The sequence below is a fragment of the Phyllostomus hastatus genome, unplaced genomic scaffold (assembly GCF_019186645.2).
Source record: "Phyllostomus hastatus isolate PE091 unplaced genomic scaffold, TTU_PhHast_1.1 phas_scaffold_501, whole genome shotgun sequence".
NCBI classification, from domain to species: domain Eukaryota; kingdom Metazoa; phylum Chordata; class Mammalia; order Chiroptera; family Phyllostomidae; genus Phyllostomus; species Phyllostomus hastatus.
Window position 1 is genome coordinate 10,777,140 of NW_025334033.1, and position 14,054 is coordinate 10,791,193.

General features: G+C 33.8%; 1 protein-coding gene across 3 annotated transcripts in view; it reads right to left on the reverse strand.

Annotated features, from left to right (window-relative positions):
* Positions 1-14,054, reverse strand: part of TTBK2 (tau tubulin kinase 2) — a 136,197-nt gene that overhangs the window by 108,523 nt on the left and 13,620 nt on the right. For 2 of the 3 annotated variants that reach the window (XM_045822252.1, XM_045822251.1), the window contains exons 2-3: positions 6,996-7,131; positions 2,928-3,075 (exon numbers count right to left, since the gene is read on the reverse strand). In XM_045822252.1, the coding sequence (XP_045678208.1) occupies positions 2,928-3,075; positions 6,996-7,064 (217 nt within the window). In that variant the 5' untranslated portion in view covers positions 7,065-7,131. Of the gene's footprint in view, positions 1-2,927; positions 3,076-6,995; positions 7,132-14,054 lie in introns of those variants that run through there. The other variant, XM_045822253.1, reaches the window with a different exon arrangement.

Below are 14,054 nucleotides of genomic sequence, written 5' to 3' on the forward strand. Positions count from 1 at the left end.
TAAGATGGGAGAGAAGAGAGAGTCAAGAATCAGACTATGGAGGCAATTAGCCTTCCCCTTTACACAAAGTTCAAAGCAAATAAATTGAAAAGTAAAGGTTTGAAGGTAGGGTAATCACAAATGGAGAGAAGGAAGAAACATAAATAAATGGGTACACCAAATGTATCTATGAATAATGATATTAATAAGAGGAAAAGACTAATAACTTTTATGGTTTTATTTACTAGAGATACTTTAGAGAATAACTGAGTACAGGAGAAGCACTACCTAACAGGCCTATCGACAAATGGTTTAGTTTTTTTAAGTGACTAAAACATTCAAACACATCTCTATCTTGATTCAATAGAGAATTGTAAGATACATCTAGAATAGCTCAGAGAGCTTTGAAAAGAGAATCTGATGTAGTAGCATAGGAAAGGTCATTCAGAAGACAAGATAGGGTAGAATGCTAAGGCTTTCACACTTTAGGACCAATGAGAAACGAACATACTTGTGATGAAAGTTATGTATGACCTGAAGAAATCTAGAGCTATTAAGTACAGGAAAAACAGAGAGAAAATTGAGAACTGAGGGAATCCAGGAAAAGACATTATGAGAAGTTTGGAAAAGGGGATTGATTTATTAAAAGGAACAAAATTTAGGGTTTGGGCTAAATTGATCATGAAGTATCTTTTTATCTTATAAAGAAACAAATCCTTATGCCAGCTATCAAAAATTGGTATCAATTTCAAAGCAACCAATCCTATAAAGCACAGGTGGCGAACACAAGACCCACTGGCTGAATCCAGCCCTCCACCTTGTTTTACAAGGCCCCGCACCTTGTTCCTACCCAGCAGCAGCACCTAGCTCTCGCTTAACTGTTAAGGAGTAGTTACATTTATACAGCCCTAAAATTCCATTCAGCCCTTTGAAGGCAACTGAGAGGCTGATGTGGCCCCTGGTGAAGATGAGTTTGACACCCCTGCTATAAAGGGTTTGCCTCTGGTTTACATATATACACACCCTTCCCTTAAATACTTAGCCTTTTTCTTGGGGTCACTGAGTAAGAAGTAATTATACCCATTGAAAGAAAAAAGCAGGTTAGGCCCATAAAATTGTTCATAAAAGGGTCTAGATTCCAAAGCATGCTCAACAAAAAGAAGTTGTGAGGCATATAAGTACACAGAAGGCATAAGTTAGGAAGCCGAACAGAAAGTCAAGGGCTGCTCACTGAAATACCTACCAGCAGATTAAAAACCTATTAATTTTTGGAAAGTGCAGGGTTCTGAGAAATAGGATGTCATGCGGTTATAAGCAGACAGGAAAAATATTTTTAGGTAATAGTATAAAATATAAAGGAGAAACTTAGCATCCAAGGGTCTCTAATTCATCTATTAAAAGGTATTAAACTGGTCTTCACGGTTTATCACTTAGAATCTTGAGTAAAACATGGTCAAAACAGTCTAGACAACCTACTGAAAGGGCTACAAAGCTATCCTGCCTCACCTGGAAGGGTCAAGCAGGAGAAAGGCAGGTGAAGTTGTCCAGGACAAGTTGATGCTGACATACCCTTCATGGGCTTGGCTGAGAGTAAAGCAGATCTCCTAGGATCTGTGACCTCAGGAAGAGGTAACTCCAGCTGTACCCATCTGTGGTTTCTATGTGACTGAGCTGAGAACAGCTCAAAAGAAATAGAGAGAAAGGAGAAAAGGTGAGAAAAAGAGAATGCCATCTTTTTCCCTATTCTTCCTTCTCCAATTATCCTTTTTTTTTTTTGTAGTGATAATGGGTTGCCTATCCACTGTCTTTCTGATTTCCCATCTTTCAATAGAGCTAAGTTTGCACCAAAAATAACTATTAAATCTATAATTTTATTAGCATCGCATTCTAATTAAATGAGCCAACTGATAGAAAAACAAGGATAATCAGAGAGCTTAAGGCAAAGGGCAAAATTAAAAGAAGAGACATTGCCAGAATACATAATACATATTTCATTAACTTAATAGAAATTAACTGACTAAAATTCCAAACATCAGGAATTCACAAAGAGAACACATTCACCCAAAAGACTATACATGAATGTGAGGGTCTAGACTACATAGTATTTTGCCCTTGATATTTCTACAATCTACAGTTACTTCCACCAATTACAGCCACTTCCTTTGCTCTATATGTTAGTACTAAATTCTCTTAGATATTGATGAAAGTCTCATAACAATATCAGTCCTTCTTGAGCTTAACAAGATCACTTAATGTGCTAATCACCTTTATTTAATTTTGGTTCAGATAAAACATTTAAATATCATATCATATGTCATTAAACTGAAAATACAAAGATTGAACACAAACTAGCAATATATTCAGGGTTGAAATCACTGAACTGATGTCAGAAAAATAATTATTTATCTTTTTAATAAAAAAGAAATAGGAACACATATAGTAAAACAGACTTCAAAAATAAAGACAGGGCCAGAAAGAGTTATTTTATGAAACTGAATTTAATGAATTCAACATGTAACAAACAGTAGTATTTCCATTCCATTCTGCAGTGTGATTTGAAGGCAGTTTTATTCGTGTGACAAAAGCATGTTTAACACCCAAAGGTACCAGTAGAAACAACTCAGAGTTATTTATGTTTGGTTGTTTTTTTAAGGCATATTTTACTACAACAGACTTATGAAAACACTTTCTAAAACAAAATGTTTCAGGAAACTCATTCTCTTTCATCCTTACTTACCATGAAAATGAATTCTCAAAGTCCAATTATTCTACATAATGAATATTTCTATTATCATTAGTTAATGATAACATTTCTAAGAAAAAAGTACTCAGCATGTTTATTCCAATCTGACACCAGAATATTAATGAATAATTAAAGAATATAATTTAGGTTCAGAAAGATAACAAGAAATTATAAATTGTTTGATATATCATACAAAGCAACTTACCTTGTAGTTTTTTCAATACAGCAACCTCCATTTTCAGAACTTGTTTTGGTTGTTGAGCTGATTCCACCTTCAATGCAACATTTTCCTTGGTAAGCATGTCCAAGGCATCGTAAATTTCTCCGAAGCCCCCACCCCCAATCTTCCTCAACTGTATAGGAAATAAGAATAAACACACACAAAATTACTAGAAAATTCTAAATGGAAACTAATTAGTCTTTGATATTTAGAAAATTATATATAATTTTGCTATTTCTATTTTATGGTAAGTACTTACTAAAAGCTCTCACCTAAGCAATACTCATTCCTGATTTACATAAAAGACTACCAATTCTTGGAATCTCTCTGCACCAGTCCATGATGATAACATGGTCCTTTACTTATACTTACTCAAGTAAATTTTCAAATCCTATTGATTTGGCCAATCAGCAAAACACTGTACCATAAAAACAAAATTTTTATTTTTAAAGGAAGAATTTTCTTTTTCTAGTCTGTTAGATTAAGGAAACAATTAAAATAGCTTTGCTAGACCTGCTAATGGAAGAAAACTTTGGTTTCCAAGACTAGGGTAAAAAAGCCATCAAAAGACTGTTGGGATCATGTTAAGAGAACTCAGAAGACAACCTGAAGAGTGTCCGCTTAGTCAAATGAGACAATTTGAGCAAACAATAAGGATAATAAATACAATGAACTAGAACACATTAAATTTGTTTTAAATCCATGATTCTTTTTTTCTTTAAGATTTTATTTATTTATTTTTAGAGAGGGGAAGGGAGGGAGAAAGAGAGAGAGAGAAACATCAATGTGTCGTTGCCTCTCACGTGGCCCCCACTGGGGACGTGGCGTGCAACCCAAGCATGTGCCCTAACTAGGAATGGAACCTGCGATGCTTTGGTTCGCAGCCAGCACTCAATCCACTGATCTAGGCCAGCCAGGGCTGAAATCCATGATTCTTAATTATATTTTTAAAAATCTCATCGGTCATTTTCAGACGAACTAGGGAACCAATTCATTATATATATTTTTATCCTCACTCAAGGTCATGCTTATTGATTTCCTTTTTTTAAGAAGAGGGGAAAGGAGGGAGAGAAACATTGGTCAGTTGCCTCTCACGCATGCTCTGGCCAGTGACCAAATTCACAACCTAGGCATGTGCCCTGACTGAGAATCGAACCCGCTACCTTTCAGTTTATGGGACCATCGATGTTCCAACCAAATGAGACACACCAGCCTGGGCCCAATTCATTATTTTGAAAATTGGTAAGTTAATAAAAAGAATCAAGCACTTATTCTGTTTTCCTAATCAAATTGTAACTCAAGTAATCAAATAGTTGATGATGAGAAATGTTTATCATCATGTATTTTATAAATGTACTTTAATAAATGAAAGAATGCTAGAGTATCACCAATCTGCAATTTCTAATGAACTGACGGACCTAGACAATGATGATCCATTGTATTAATACCACAAAATGATGGGCAATCTAACATTATGTGCCTCCTGTTGAAAGTTTACAATACCTTTTCTGAAAAACTGCCACCTCAGATTAGATCTGATCTCAGATTTAATCAAGCCTCTCTATATAATTAACAATTTACATAAACCACATGACAGAGAAACACGTTAACACCACATGGAAGCAATCAGAAAAATCCAACTCATGGGAAATTGTACAGGCAAATGGTCTCATTTCTCCAACTAATAAATTGTAAGTAAAATGAAAAAACCCTAAAAATTAAAAAAACTTAAGTGATATATCACCAACTGCAAAATCCAAACATTTGTTAATTTGATCAAATCATTAAAAACTTTTTCCAATATATCATCTTGGGCAAGGGAAACAAAAAACAAAATCAACAAATGGGACTATATCAAACTAAAATGTTTTTGCACAAAAGGAAAACCATCAACAAAATGAAAAGAAAACACATTGAATGGGAGAACATATTCACTGATACATCTGATCAGGGGTTAATATCCAAAATTTATAAAGAATCTGTAAAACTCAACACCAAAAAAAACAAACAATCCAATTAAAACAAGCAAAGGACCAGCCTGAATAGACACTTCTCCTGAAAGGACTTACAGATGACCAATACACATATGGTAAGTGCTCAACATCATCAATCATCAGAGAGATGCAAATTAAAACCACAATGAGATATCACTTCACACCTGTCAGAAAGGCTATCATCAATAAATCAATAAACAACAAGTATTGTGAAGGATGAGGAAAAAAGGAACCCTCATGCATTGTAAGTAAGAACACAGACTCATGCAGCCATTGTTTAAATCAGTTTGGAGTGACCTCAAAAAAATTAAAAATTGAACTGCCATAAGACCCAGTAATACCACTTCTAGAAATATATCCAAAGAAACCAGAAACATTAATTTAATTTAACATTAAACCAGAAACATTGAAAGAATGTATGTACTCCTATGTTCATAGTAGCATTATTTACAATAGCCAAGATTTGGAGTAGCACAAGTGGCCATCAGTAAACAAATGGATAAAAAAGCTATGGAACATTTACATAATGGAATACTACTCAGAAGTGAAAATGAAGGAAATCTTCCCTTTGTAACAGCTTGGATGGATCTGGACAGCATTATGCTAAGTGAAATAAGCTAGTCAGAGAAAAACAAGTACCATATGATTTCACTCATGTAGAATCTAACGAACAAAATAAACAAACAAACAAATGGAAACACTATAGATACAGAGAACAGACTGAGCTGTCAGAGGGGAGGAGAGTTGCAGGGCTGAGTGGAAAAGGTGAAGGGATTAAGCAAAACAAAAAAGACAGACAACAGTATAGACACAAACAACAGCATAGTGATTATCAGAAGAGAAGGGGGCTACGGGCAGGTAGAAAAGGGTAAGGGGGAATAAATGGTGATGGAAGGAGACTTGACTTAGGACAATAAATGCATAACACAACATACAGATGATGTATTATAGAATTGTACACCTGAAACCTATATAATTTTACCTTGCAATGTCAGCCTAACGCAGTCAATTTAAAACAATAATAATTTACAAAACAATCAAGGCATCCTAGACCAGTGTGGTCAGCTGGCTGGGCATTAATCCGCAAAGCAAAGGTCACTGGTTTGATTCCCAGTCAGGGGCACAAGCCAAGGTTGCGGGTTAGGTTCCCAGTTGGGGTGCATATGAGAAACAACTAACTGATGTTTCTCTCTCACATCGATGTTGCTCTCCCTCCCTCCCTCTCTACCTTGCCCTCTCTCTAAATAAAATCTTAAAAGAAAACAATTGGGAATGTGAAAGCGAGAAAGATACTTAATGCTATTAAAACATTATTACTTTTTTAGGTATACTAATAATAATATTATGATTATATTTTAAAAAGAAATCTTTATGTTTTAGAGATGTACACTGGGCCCTGGCCCAGCAGCTCAGTTGGTTAGAGCACTGTCCCAATAGGCCATGGTTGTGGGTTTGATCCCCAGTCAGGGAATATATAGGAATCAAATAATTAATGCATAAATATGCATTATTTATATGCGGAACAACAAATCGATGTCTCTCTGTCTCTCTCTCAAATCAATAGAGATACATACTGAAGTACATATAGAAAAATGCTAAGGGAAAAGATATGCTTAAAAATATTCTGAGAGGGATAAAAAGATAAAACAAGATTGACCATAAACTGATAGCTGTTTAAGCTGCAGCATGAGTTCATAAGAGGCGCACTATATCAGTGTCACTATTTTTATGTATACTTATAATTTTCCTTAATAAAAGGTTTAAAAAGAAAAAGCAGTTCATTGTACTATATTTTAAAAAATTTGTTCTTTTCCTAAGTGTACTATTATTTACATTACTCAGTATTAGGTATCAGAGGTTAGAAAAATTTACTACTATATAAAGCAAGAGTAAGAATTAAAACATAAACCAAACTTAATCATAGGTTAAAAAAGAACTGAAAATAACTGCTTTAGAAAGCAATGTATGTATTATTCCATAATGAAATGTTATTTTTAATCAAGACACTAAAAATTACCCCCCAAATGCACTCTCCCCAACCTCTGATATGTACACTCACCACTTTCCATCTTTCTTTGACCAGAATTCCAACACTGAGAATATCCGGCTGTTCTCCTCCTCCACTCATTGCAATTCACTGATATGATAGAATGGCTACACAAGCATCCAGCTCCCAAGGGTGGTTTCCATTTAACCTAGAAGAAAGGAAGGAAACAGCAACAGCATATCAGGGCTACCTAATTAATACAAACATTCCAGTACCGAGTAGCACTACTAATCCTGTACATTAATTAGGTTGCTTTGTTGGAAAGGAGGGGGGAACCCATAAATTCAGTTCTGAAAGCTGTTTAGTGCATATTTTTAAAAAGTACTTACCTTTCCATTACAGATACTCAATAACATAGCTAAACATTATAAAACATTACATTATAACACATATAATTTACAATACCTGAGATTGCTAACCTATAGGGAAAGCACAGTGTCAGCAGAAGTTGACCCAGACAGACCACTATCCTGAGTACAACATACTGCTAAAGAAAAAGATACAGTGCCTAATTTACAACAGCTTATAATTTAATAGGTTTTAAGGCAGAGCTTATAATCATCAGAGCTAATGAAATTTTAAAATGTTACATAGTGCACACTTAAAATGCATAGGAAATAAATATGAGCCATAGAAAAGGGCTGTTGATCAAACCTAATACAATGTTTTTGTAAGAAAAAGAGAACAACATAAAAAGCCAGCCTACAGAAAATTAAGATACAGCAGAAAAATATGGCCTAAAGGAGATAAAAACTGTGACCTAATATTATGGAACAAACTAACGTAAGAAACAAAAGCTTTAAAACAACTTTAATTGAACAACAATAAGAAAATAAATAAAATTAAATAGAAAAGAAAAAAGGCAACATAAATCGTAAGTAGAGCAGCTCTTAACTGAGAGAGCTAGCCAACAGGAAAACACAAAAGGAAACCTGAGTGAACCCATAAAAGAATCAGAAATGAAGGCTCAACTAGAAGAGACATAAGAGGAGATACCACACAAATAGTAGAGAAAAAGAGAAAGGAGAAAAATGAAAAAACATTTTTTAAAAAATTTAAACATTAAAAGTAATTTTAAAAGGGCAAAGTAAATACAAAATACATATTTACAAGGCCCCAAAATAGAAAATCAAAGCTATAAATTAGAACAAATATTAGCCATTGTAGTTCAAGAAAATGTTCTAGAAATAAAAAAGGCTAAATATGCATGTTGAAATGTGGTATAGCATGTACCTCAGAACACAACTCAGGAGTTCAACACCAAGACACAGCTTAATAAAACTAGATTTTAAAGGGGGAAGAAACTCACTGGGCATCATGCAGAAAGTACTAATTACTTATAACACAAAGAAAATCAGACTGACAATAGGCACTGGTACACACAGCTTATGTTAGTAGACAATGGTATATGTATATAAATACCAAGAAAATAAAATGTGAGCCTAGGATGCTATATCCTGCTAAACTAACCTTCAAGACTAAATGAAATAAGCAGTCACAAAACTTAAAGAATACTGTTCCCAGGAAATGCCCCTAGGAATCAACTCCATAACAAGTATCAGACAATCAAGAAATTATGGTAGAAGATTTGGCATGAGGATTAGCCTGAAAAAGCCCAAAAGCAATGATTGCCCAGTAGCAGTGAGCACCCCCGCTTCTAGATTGTAGACTCTAAACATCATTTCCCACTAAAACAAATCAGGGCTTCTTAAAGAAATGGCTTAGTCCCCTAAAGAAATGGCTTAAGATGCCCTTAAATACAGGACATCTTGTCAAATGAGAAAGTAAAAATGTTAACAATACTACTACAGGCAACTCAAAAGGAAATCAGAGACAACTAACAGAATTCTCACTTGCCAAGCATGAAACAATTTGAGCATATACAAGAAAGGTAATTACAATGATTGGAAAACATCAAAAATATAAATGTCCATAAGTTTATAATGACACTCAAAAAAAATTCCTCTCTGGTAAATTTTGAAGGTTGCTAAGGAATAACTATTCTGAAGATCGGAAAATAGGTAGAAATAAGCATTTATCCTTTCTTTCTGATATGAACAGTATTTCTGGAAAAAACAAATAGATTAGGGCAGCTTATTCAATCATGGCTAATAAATGCATAAGAAATTATAAAATTAGAAATCACCTAGAGGTAAGAATTCCAATCCCTGGTTAAATAATGAATCTACACAACAACCATCAACCACTGCTAAAATCATATGGTAAATAAGGTAGTTGGGGATCTTTAATACAAAAAGATCAAGTTGAACCCATTGATCAATTTTAACATCACTAAAAAGCAGGACAATGGAACATAAGTGCTTCCTGATATGATGCAACAAAATATTCTCAGTACCACCTATAAAATATCCTGCCAAAAAAAGAGAAGAACCTAACTCAAATCAAACGTCTATATTTAATTATCAGGTTATAAAAATAAGGGGACTAGGAGCATACGTTAAATATCAACATAAGGATACAATGAGCTAAATCCATAATGCTCAATATCCTAAAGCAGTGCTCTCCATCTCTGTGGATGGGGGTGATAAGGGAGGGGGTGCAGAGGAGAGAAGAGCTTCCTTCACAGCCAGTTCTTAACAGGCCTCAGAGCAATATTTTGGCCCAGGGGCTGGGGACCTCGGCCCTAAAGAACAGGAAGTCCCAGTTTCTCCAACAAATGGCACAGAGAATAAAAGAGCTTATACTTATACTACACATCACAAGAAAGAAGATATATGACAACCTATGGCAACACCTAGAGAGAAAGAGAACAACATTTTTAAAGTACTGAAAGTAAAAAGCACTGTCAGCCCAGAATTCTGTAATGAGGGATAATCCCCAAAGGACATCCTCAGATAATGAAAATTTAAGATTACATGATCTCAGCAGAGCTTCTGGGAAAGAATTACCAAAGAAATTTATTTTGAGAAAAGAGTACAAAGGGAAACTTAGAATGACAGGATGACAGGAATGAAGAAAGAGCACAACAGAAACCTACATAAATATTACAGACCAATCTCCTCTTACATTCTTCAAAATATGCTTGCTAATTAGGAGCAAAAATTATAACAATGCCTGAAAGGATTTTCGATGTATATACATATAATTCATAAGACCACTACAACATAAAGGTGGAATGTTAAAGAGACCTATATCATAGTGATTAAGTTTTTGCATTCCCCTTGCCATGGTAAATATAATAATTCTAGTAGAGTGTGAAAAATTAGGTAGGTATTTTGCAAACCCTCCATCAACCACTTAAAATACAACTATTCAATAAGACATAGTGAAAAGCAAAAACGGATGAGATAAAGTAGAACACCAAAACATGTTAAAATAATCCAAAAGAAGGTAGGAAAGGAGAAATAGAAGAATAAAAACAGAGGGCACAAATATAAAAAAAATAATAAAATGTTTGACCTAAATCCAAATATATCTGTAATCATCCTTTTTATTAATGGCTTATAAAACTAAAAATAAGAAAATATAGGAAATTGGACAGATAAATGCAGAAAAATGAAACTAGACCACCTTCTTACACCACACCCAAGAATAAATTAGAACAAAATGAATTAGAACTTAATTGTTGGACCTGAAACCATAAAAATCCTAGAAGAAAACATAGGCAACAAAATCTCAGACATTGCTCACAGCAATATTTATCTGATACATCTCCTCAGGCAGAGGAAACAAAAGAAAAAACAAACAGATGGGACTATATCACTAAAAGTTTTTGCACAGGAAAGGAAATCATCAACAAAATAAAAAGACAATCCACAGAATGGGAGAACATATTTGCCAATACACTGATAAGGGGTTAATATCCAAAATTTATAAAGAACTTATAAAGCTCAACACCAAAAAAACCCCAACCCAATTAAAGATATAGTGTGCTCATGGACTGAGCTTAATATTGTTAAGATGTCCATTCTACCTAAAGCAATCTACAGATTCAATGCAGTCCCTATCAAAATACCAATGATATTTTTCACAGTACTAGAATAATCCTAAAATTTATATGAAAACACAAAAGACCCCAAATAGACAAAGCAATCTTGAGAAAGAACAACACAGTTGAAGGTAGCATACTACCAGATTTCAAACTGCACTACAAAGCTATAGTAATCAAAACAGTATAGTACTTGCACAAAAACAGAAACATAGATCAACCAAATAGAAATCCCAGAAATCAATCCAGTTATATGGCCAATTTACTCTATGACAAAGGAAGCAGGAATAGTTGTAGACAATGGAGAAAAGATAGTCTTTTCAATAATGGTGTCAGGGAAACTGGAGAGATACATGCAAAAAAAAAAAAAAAAGCTAGATCATCTTCTTATACCATATACAAAAATAAATTCAAAATGGATTAAAAACTTAAATGTAATACCTGAAATATAAAACTCCTACAATAAAACATAGGAAGTAAAATCTATGATAGCAGTCATAGCAATACACTTTTGGATATGACTCCTTGGCAAGAACTACAAAAGCTAAAATAAACCAATAGAACTACATCAAACTAAAAAGCTTTTGCACAATGAAGGAAACCATCAACAAAATGAAAAGACAACCTACTGAATGGGAGAAGATATGAGGTATTTGCAAATGATATAACCCATAAAGGATTCATATCCAAATATATAAAAAGCACATATAACTCAGCATCAAAAAAACACAAACATTTGATTGAAAGATGGGCAGAGGATCTGAATAGACATTTCTCTAAAGACATACAGATGGCCAACGGACACATGAAAAGATATTTAACATCACTAATCTCAGGAGAATGCAAAATAAACCACAAAGAGATATTATTTCACATCTGCCAAATGGCTACTGTCAAAAAGACAAGAAATAACAAGTGTTTTTGAGAAAAGGGAACCATCATGTGCTATTGGTGGCGTTGTACTGGTGCAGCCACTACGGAAACCAGTATGGTTAAAAACAGAACTACCATATGACTCAGTGATTCCACGTTTGGACATTTATCCCAAGAAAACAAAAAAACTGACTAAAAAAGATACATGCATCCCTATGTTCACTGCAGCATTATATATAATATAACCAAGATACAGAAGCAACAGATAGATAAATGGATAAAGAAGATGTGAGGTATAAGTGTGTATTCTTTTTATGGCTGAGTAATATTCTTTTACATATATAAAATATTCCAGTATTATATATAACAGAATATTACTCAAATATATATAATGGAATGTTACTAAAATAATATATAATGGAATATTACTAAGCCATAAAAAGAATGAAATCTTGCCATTTGCAACAACATGAATAAGCCTAGAGAGTATTATACTAAGTTAAATAAGTCTGACAAAGGAAGACAAATAATATGCTATTTCACTTATATGTGGAATATAAAAAAAGAAACAAAACAAAAACAGACTCATGGACACAGAGAACAAACTGATGGTTGCCAGAGAGAAAGGTGTAAGAAGGAAGAGCAAAAACAAAAAAATTAAGGATATTCAGAAGTACAAAGTTCTAGTTATAAAATAAATAAGTCACGAAAATGCAATGCACAGCAAAGGGGATATGAGCAGTGACACTGTAATAACTGTACAGTAACAAATGGCCACTGGACTTACGGTGATCACTGTGTAAGGTATATAGATGATAAGCTATTGTGTTATACACCTGAAACTAGTATGTTGTGCATCAACTTGAATAAAAAATGAGTAAGTCCCAGGCTGGAAAGCTCAGTTGGTTAGAGCATCATCCCAATATCCCAAGGTTGTGGGGGTTCAACCCCTGAACACAGGGCACATGCAAAGAGCAATGAAAATATAAATAAGTGGAACAACAAATCGATGTCTGTCTGTCTCTCTCTCTCAAATCAATAAAAAAAAAAGGCCCTGGCTGGGTAGCTCAGTCAATTAGAACGTCATCCCCATACACCAAGGTTACAGGTTCCATACAAGAATCAACCGATTAATGAATAAATAAATGGAAGAACAAATCAATGTTTCTTTCTCTCTCTACCTTCTTCCCCTCTCTTTCTCTAAAAATGATCAATTTAAGAAATTAAAATCAATAAAAAGTGAATAAATAGAAATGGCCTAAACATACCACTGAAGAGAAGATTATCAAGATGAATATGATTTCTACCATAAATTCACTTCAAAATTAATGATATTTTTATGCTAAAAGCAAAGGGATTCCCACTACTGCTCTAGTTCTCTTTACTCTCTAAACAGTAGTTTAATCCTGACACATCTACATGCATCAGCAAAATGCTGGGGGCATTTTTGTAATCTGGAAGAATAGATTAATTTACAGTTAATTTTACTTGGAAGCAGACCAAATATGACTTCATATTAAGGCAGCATTAGGAAATATATGGAAAATATCATTAACTGTAAACTCATCCAAATATAATTTACAATTTTCCAGAATTTCCAGCACAGGGCTTCCTGAAGAGAGAGCCATTGTTCAATTACAGCTCAGTGTGGGTAACAAAGTGAAATTTAGAAGTTATCTATTTGATATTTAACTCTTTACTAGATCTTTAAATTTTTGTCTCAGTATATATTGCTCTTCAATTATACAAGATGTCTATTCAAGTGACAGATCAATAGATACACAAAATGTAGTACGTACAATGGAATATTATCCAATCTTAAAAAGAAAGGAAATTCTTACACATGCTACATGAATGAACTTTGAAGATATGCTAAATGAAATAAGGCAGTCACAAAAAGTATTGTAAAATATATGATTTCATTTATAATGGGGACCTAGATTAGTCAAATTCTTAGGGACAGAAAGCAGTTTCTGTCTTGTGGTTGCCAGGAACTGCAAGGAGCGGGTAACAGTGTTTAATTTAGGGATTAATATATGCAGTGTTTCATTGTGGGAAATGAACAAGTTGTGGAGATGGATGGTGGTGATGGCTGCACAACAATGTAAATGTACTTAATGCCACTAAATTATACACTTAAAAATGGTAAATATGTATATTTTTAACAAAGAAAAATTTAAATTTTAAATAAAATTACTAGGTACCCCTCAGATATAAGTACAATATCAAATAACTATCACTATCTCTAT